Consider the following 7,087-nt stretch of genomic DNA (forward strand, 5'->3'; position numbering starts at 1 on the left):
TCTCTCTCTCCCTTCCCCTGCCACCTCCCCTTCCTTCTCCCTCTCCCTCTTCTTCTCCTTCCCCCCACTTCTCTCACACACACAGAGAGGGAGAGCAAAAAAATGTTTTCAAAAGTCAGCTTCTTCCCTCTGGACCTCTTTATATTTAGGCTGCCTCTGAGGGTCCGGGTTCTTCCCACCCCATGCTGCTCCTGCTTCTTTTGGAGGCCATAGCAGGTTGGCTTTTCTGAATAGCAAAGTGCTATGAGGGTGGATGGGTGGGAGGATGCAAAACCAAGTGGGGAAAGCCACTAAGCTCAATGCCAGTGAAGGTAGCCTTTCTGAAGGCTCTTCCATGGAAGAATAACAATTTAAACAGGAAGATAAAGATCTTGGGATCCTCAGTAGCAGCAAGATGCCATCCAAGGAGAGTTATGCTGCAACTCTGTTCTCAGCATGCTCCGAGGTTCCAACTGAGGGGCGGTTGAGGTGGTCAGCAAGTGGTACAGAAAGGAAGTTTTTAGAGTGTCTTAGGAGTGCCATTCCATCACAAAGTCAGCCTGCTGAAAGGAGGCCACTGGCCACCACCGCTGACAGCTGCAGGTTTGCTGGAGGCAGGAGGCAGCTGTGGGAACCAATGCTCCTATGCCACCCAGGTATGGTGTCTTGGAGGCTGAGTCTCAGGCTCCGTGGGTTCCCAATGTATCTGTCTTTGGCAAGTCCTCAAATTGGCCTTCCTTCTTCAAAGAGCATCCACTGCCAGGCCCCTGGTGGAGTGAGTGGGAGTCTTCTAGAAACCAGCCTTTTTCTTCTGAGAAGTGCTTCAAGGAGAACTAGCCCCTCCAGAGTTCCTCCACACAGCAACAGGGCCAACTGAGCTCCGATTGGCTGAATGCATGTATACGCAAATAAGGTACAAAATGGGGGCCAATCAGGGTACAGCTGTCAAACCCGAGAGGAGAAAGAGAAAGCCTTCCCAGATTTGAAGGTGTTGTTAATTAGGTCGACAGGTCCCACATCCCTCACCGCGATGTAAAGGAAGTGGGCACTGAGCTGTCAAACCTAGTTCCCTCAGTTTCTGGTTGCTATAGAAATGCTCTGATCACCTTTGCACCAGAAACAGCGGCAATGTCCAAGAGCCAATCGTTGCTGCCGTTGCTATGGTGATGTTGCTAGGGCAACAGTGTGGTCCTCAAGGATCTGCAGCCCGCTTCCCTGCCTCAGGTGTATCTGGCGCTCTTGTCAGTTCAGTCTAGGGTGGGCGGGCCGCCAATCAGCAGTGCCACCAGCTTAGCCTTGCTTGAGCTTGGCAGCTGTCAGAAAGCTCCATATGGGAGCCCCTGCAACCCCTACCACCTATATATCGCACAGAAAATTCTGTACTCTGAATGGGGTGGTTGTGGTGGTGCTGGTGCTGGTGCTGATGGTGCTGATGGTATCAAACACAGGGCTATGCTAAGTCCAGTGCTCTACCATGGAGCTACATCTGCATCTCTTACTCATTTTTAATTAAAAGATAATATGCATGGTGTGAAAGGGAAAAGATAATAAACATACAATGTTCAGTAAGTCAGTGTGTTATCACGATGACACTGTACATTGCTTAAAGTGAAAAGCCACCTCTCTGAAGCAGCCTTCTGTGCCTCCTGCGAACCTGGGCCTCAGAGCCTCAGCTCGCACACTTGGCAGTAGTACAACATCTAGAAATGATGACTTCTGTGTCCTTTTTAAAGATTTGCCCCTCCTGAGAGCAGGAGAAATGACTTGGTGGTTAAGAGCACTTGCTGCTATTGCAGAGGACCTGGCGTTCAATTCCTAGCATCCACGTGGTGGCTAACAATCTGTAACTCCAATTCCAGGGGATCTGATGCTCTTTTCTGGCTTCCGTGGACACTGCATACACGTGGTAGGTACGCAGACAAACACGAAGGCAAAAATCAATATGTATTTTGAAAAGTAAATGCTTGGTTTCTCCCACTAACCCTTGGGCTTGGCTGAGGCTCTCTGCTCTGTCTACTGTGTGAACAGCTGTGGCCCTGTTGCTGAGTCTTAAGAGATGTGCTAGAACACTGTCACAAAGAGGCCCCCAAATCGAACCGCTCAAATCACACAGCTCGTTCTCACACCTGTGACCACGCAGACAGGCAGATCAGCCTGCTGTGGGAGTCTGAAGGGCTTCACAGTCCCCAGCGTTCCTCAGACTACCTCCCGCCTCAGCCACAAAAACCAAACTTAGTTCATACTCTTAGACTAAATCTGCTCCCTTGGGCCTCAGCTCCTGGGTGCTGCATGCTCTGACTCATTCTCCTAACCTGACGGCTCACGTGTGCAGCTTTCCAAGCCCCAGAGCAAGTCCCCCGAGATGAGACCAGGCTCTCTGGCAGTCTAATATGTTTGTGTCTCTGTGTGTGTCTTTGTCCTAAGTTTTACACATTTATTCACACCCCTGATATTTGGGCAAGTGACTTCACCTTTATTTATTTATTTGTTTTTGCCTCAGTTTCTCTTGTATAAAATTTGCCTTTGGGGACTGGCTCAGCACTGTCTCACTGACGGCACTCAGTAAGAGCTGATGTTATCTTTGGAGTCTCTCAGCTTCCCCAGAAGGTGCACAGTCAACATCATCTCATTCATCTCTAGATGTAGCCGTGAAAGCCCAGCAAACAGATTCAACCTTCCAAGGCCTTCCGAGTGCTGGCAGATGGCCCAGGCTGGGCTGAATACAGGCTCAAGCCTCACTGTACCAAAGGACTCAGGAAGACTCCCCTCTCAGTTTGTAATGAGCAAATGCCATTCCTTCTTCCTGCCCAAGCCTATAGCAACTTTGATAATGCCACTGTCTCATCTACTACGGTTCAAACTCTGGAACTCCTAGCACATAGGTCACATGATATGGAAACTCTCCTAAACCTCTAAGAACAAGAAATTGCCTTTGTCCCCTGAATCAAAGGCAGTGTCTCCTCGGGGTCAGCCCTACTACCCATGGCTGGTGCAGTAACTCCTGACTGACCTCACACTCCTACAGACAGTTTCTCTCAGCATCTTTCAGAATCTATGTCCTGTTTTCTGAAAATTATCTAACAGTAGGCACATCAGAGGCATTCTTCCAAACTGTCAGCCCACGATAGGACTTGGCTAGCAAATATATACTGTTGGTGCTCATGCCAGAGAACCTGAGTTCAATCCTTGGAACTTACACAAAGGTGGAGGGAAAAACTTGTCTGACCAGAGCTGACTTCTGATCTTCATATTCATACTGGCATGCTGCTTCGTGTGTGCCCTAAAACAAAACAACAAAAAATGTTGCTGGTTCCCTTCACGTGACCCTGTGGCCCCTGGGTTCCCAGCTGCCATGTTAGTTCCTGGCTGCTCCTCTGGTCAGCTGCTTCTGTTTGGTTGATGAAGACGGCTTGGCCAACAGAGGCCCATTGTCTCGTCTTCTGGCCTTCTGGCCTCCATTGTTGGGGCTTCCTCCCAGGCTCGGCATATAGACAGACCCAGCTGTCGGTCAGCTCCCAGGATCAGAGTGTAAGGGGAATGGATACAGGAGAAATGTTCAGATATTCACGACTGGACCCTAAAAATAGGATCACCAGACTTGTTCTACAATAGGGAAACAGGTTCAGGGCATTTTATGGTAAGTGGGGGAGTGCTTATACCACGGTGAAATAGCCACAGATGGTACAGGAATGGAGGGCTGCACCCTAGGAGAGAACATATATAGAGGGGGCTGATAGGCCCAGAACAGATCCACCACCACCACCACATAATGCAGAGAAGCCCGTGGTCACATCACTTAAGCAAGTGTCTGCTTATTTCTACCCTGGGAATGAGGGCGGAGCTGCGCATAACCACGCCCCCCAGGCGGCACTCCATTGGGTGTTTCTCCTTGGCCAGCGCTGATCTGGTCGTCTGTGACGCAGCTGCAGGCCAGAGCTCCACCCTCAGCTCCCAGCGCCATGGAGGAGGCGTGTGTTCTGCGTCGGCCCTGCCTCCTGCACCCCTCCCACCCCTCCCGGTGCGGAGTGGCGTCCAGAGCAGGCAGGGCCGGCTACGGGATGTGAGTTTGCGGGGTCGCGCGTGGGGCCAAGCATGGGTTCTGGGGATCCCCGTGGGTACGGCGGGACAGTTGGGGGAGGGCTGGGTGACTGTGCGGACGAACGATAGATCTCCCCTCCGCAGGGCACCGCGGTGGGCTGCAGGGCTGCGACGAGGGCACAGCCTCCTGCAATCGCGGTCAACGCACTATCCCCCTTCCCCAGCGCATTTTGTTCCCAGCTTCACAGATGCGTGAGCTGACTCGTGAGACAGCCACATTCCAGCCCCCTACACCACACACCCCGCCTTTCTCCGTGCAGGCCTTGGGCCTTGGCGCCAGTACTCCTGAATACACCTGGCACTGGCATGTGACCTTGGGCACACCTGGTCCCCAGAGCTGCTGTGAGGATTGTGCTGAACGCTGGTTTAGTCAGAGCCAGCCAGGGCTCAGAAAGGAGCTGTTTTCATTCTTGTTGGTTGTTAAGTGACCTGGTGTGAGTGGGGAGGGGGGAGACTGCTTTCCATAAGGAGGCTGTCGTCCATGTCTGTGTCTCTTCTGCACATTAAAGGCCTCACGCAACACAGTTGTACCAGCATGTACCAGAGAAACGCTGGCCCATCGTGTACTCACCACGTTACAACATCACCTTCATGGGCCTGGAGAAGCTGCATCCCTTTGATGCTGGGAAATGGGGCAAGGTGATCAACTTCCTGAAAGGTAAGAGCCCCCCCCCCCACCTTAGACTGGCTCCTGCCTTCTCCATTTCCCTAACCTCACCACCTCCTTCCATCTACCTTTTCCATTTTTCCTTCTCCCCATCCTTACCACCCCCTTAGACCTGCATCTGTCTCCTCCATCCCTGTATTCATCCCATCCGTACCTGATTTCGGCCCCCAGACTACCTTCTGCTCTGCTGTTAAAGGTCATTCCAGGCAGAGTGCTAAGCAAGGTGGGCCCTGTCTTGTATTCCCTCCAGTTAGATCCCTATCTCCATTCCTAAAAATCTAGAACAAGTTCCCAACTCTGCATTGTGCAGAAAATAGGATCACATTAGACATTAATAACAGCTGTTTCTGTTGGGTTTGTTTTTGCTTCTCTGGTGACCTCCTATCTACGGCAAGTGGTACAGCTTTCCCCTCCGCTGTAGGGACCTGCCTGAACACCCAAAGGAAATCATGGACTAGAAAGCACACAGGTGATGTGTGGTGTTGGTGTAAGCCTGGGATGCTAGCCTTGCACGTCTGTTGCCTGCACATATGGTTTCCTGCTGGTGCTCTCTGCCCCCACCTGGGCTCCTGCCTCTTTCAGTGGCACAACAGAAGGGGCTTCTCATCCCCCTCAGCTGGGAGTGAACAGCCAGTCCCTCTTACTTCTGTTCCTCTGAGGATGAGGAAGGATGTGGAGGCAGGACCACAGGGCAGGCTCCTTGGGTGCCCTGGCAGGAAGGGTGCTAACTGAGTCTGGAGGTGTCAGAGGCCATGGGACACTATGGGAGGGAGCCCCTGCCTTGATCTGTATATAGATGTGGATGGGACTGGTTGGTTTCTGAGCATGACTCATTGACAAATAGACCCTAGGTTGTGATTTCTCTAGAGTCAGAACATCATGGCCAAGTGTCTCACCGTACTGTGGGGGGAGTGTCTGCTCTCAGCCTCAGTTTCTTTTGCAAAATGAAATGAATCTTTGGTAGCCATATACAGAAACCAGACACTGCAAGTCACTCAGACACCCCAGTGTCCCCTATACCACCTACTCCTATGTTTACTACATATTTTTAAATGAGCTTTGGGATTTTTTTTTAAACCTTGTTTTAAAAGGAAACCCATGTCATCAAAATGGGAAAAGGCAGTTTCACTTGCCATAAATAGAAGGTCGCAGCAGGAAGATAGCGTTCTGAAAACAGCAGTTGTTCAGCTCTGACTTCTGCTGCCTCTGAGCCACTGCTCTCCTTTGGTTAGCAAGGGGGATGAGCAAGGCTCAGGCAGAGGAAAGGCCGCACCGCACCTTCCTGAGCCACCTGTGGAGGGAGAGTTGCTCTGAAGAGCTTTTGCTATCTTGGGAACATTCCTGTTCTTTGTGCTGTCTGCTCCTGGAAGTCATCCAGTTGTACCTGAGTTCACCTGGTGGCTGTCGGCAACACAGAAAATATGGAGACTGCTGTGTGTTTCAAGTTCAACACCCTCGGATAGAGGGCTTAACCACTATTGGCCACACTGGTCTAGGGAGGCAGCTATTCTCAAAATACCCACAAGTTCACTGTGTGCTGAGGAGCTGCCAGAGGCCAGCCTGCAGCCTGAGGGAGGGCCTAGGGGCTGGGCCTGCCTTGAGAGCTGGAAAGGAAGCAGGGTCTTGCTCTGTGGTTCCAGAAGAGAAGCTGCTGTCCGATAGCATGCTGGTGGAGGCTCGGGAGGCCTCGGAAGAAGACTTGCTGGTGGTGCACACGAGGCGCTATCTCAACGAGCTTAAGGTATGGTACTGGGATCTGTGGGCTGTGGCCAGGAGCAGTGGGTGGAAGAGGAGAAGCTCAGTCCTAGGGGTACCTACTCCTCTTCCTAGCACAGGGAAGGTTCTTAAGATAAGGAGGGGCCGGTCAGAAGATAACTCTGTGGATAGTTAGCTCCCCATTTTCAGGGTTTGTGCAGACTGAACCCTTAGAGGCTTTGGGCATATTGGTGATTCTCAGCCTGTGCTCTGGACAGGGCTCAAAGGCTGCTGCTGGCATCACTTCAGTGGGAGGGGGACATTAGCCCTTGTCCTGTCCACTCAGCCACTTTATTCTGTCCTGTTTTTGTAGTGGCCTGAGATGCTATGCCAAGGCCTCCCTGTAAATGAAAACCCTCGGGCTAAAATGGGTTTGAAATGCCCCCAGGGTCTGGAAGCGGACATAAACATGGTGGTGGGAGCAGGTAGAGGTGTCTGGGGTGAGCTGCAGAAGATCTTCCCCTCCCATATGGGCCATGTGGTTGGTTGCCCCACTGGCGGGCCCAACATGACTACAGGACCTGCTTTTTCAAGAGAAGCCAAAATGTTGCTTATTAAATGTTATTCTCAGATTTCTTTCTTTTTTCT

The 7,087-nt window shown here is 51.6% G+C and overlaps 1 protein-coding gene and 1 long non-coding RNA gene across 4 annotated transcripts in view; both read left to right on the forward strand.

Annotated features, from left to right (window-relative positions):
* Window positions 1-174: 174 nt before the first annotated feature.
* On the forward strand, window positions 175-3,725 carry LOC116099268. Its single transcript, XR_004122182.1, has 4 exons — window positions 175-635; window positions 728-892; window positions 1,839-1,885; window positions 2,620-3,725. It is a non-coding gene; the product is annotated as an uncharacterized LOC116099268 (long non-coding RNA).
* Window positions 3,726-3,875: 150 nt separating this feature from the next.
* Window positions 3,876-7,087, forward strand: part of Hdac11 (histone deacetylase 11) — a 17,039-nt gene continuing 13,827 nt past the window's right edge. The window contains exons 1-4 of one of the 3 annotated variants that reach the window (XM_031382576.1): window positions 3,876-4,039; window positions 4,242-4,489; window positions 4,587-4,735; window positions 6,385-6,485. In XM_031382576.1, the coding sequence (XP_031238436.1) occupies window positions 4,266-4,489; window positions 4,587-4,735; window positions 6,385-6,485 (474 nt within the window). In that variant the 5' untranslated portion in view covers window positions 3,876-4,039; window positions 4,242-4,265. The remainder of the gene's footprint in view (window positions 4,040-4,241; window positions 4,490-4,586; window positions 4,736-6,384; window positions 6,486-7,087) is intronic. The other 2 variants (XM_031382578.1, XM_031382579.1) reach the window with 2 other exon arrangements.

Source organism: Mastomys coucha, unplaced genomic scaffold (genome assembly GCF_008632895.1).
Source record: "Mastomys coucha isolate ucsf_1 unplaced genomic scaffold, UCSF_Mcou_1 pScaffold20, whole genome shotgun sequence".
NCBI lineage: Eukaryota > Metazoa > Chordata > Mammalia > Rodentia > Muridae > Mastomys > Mastomys coucha.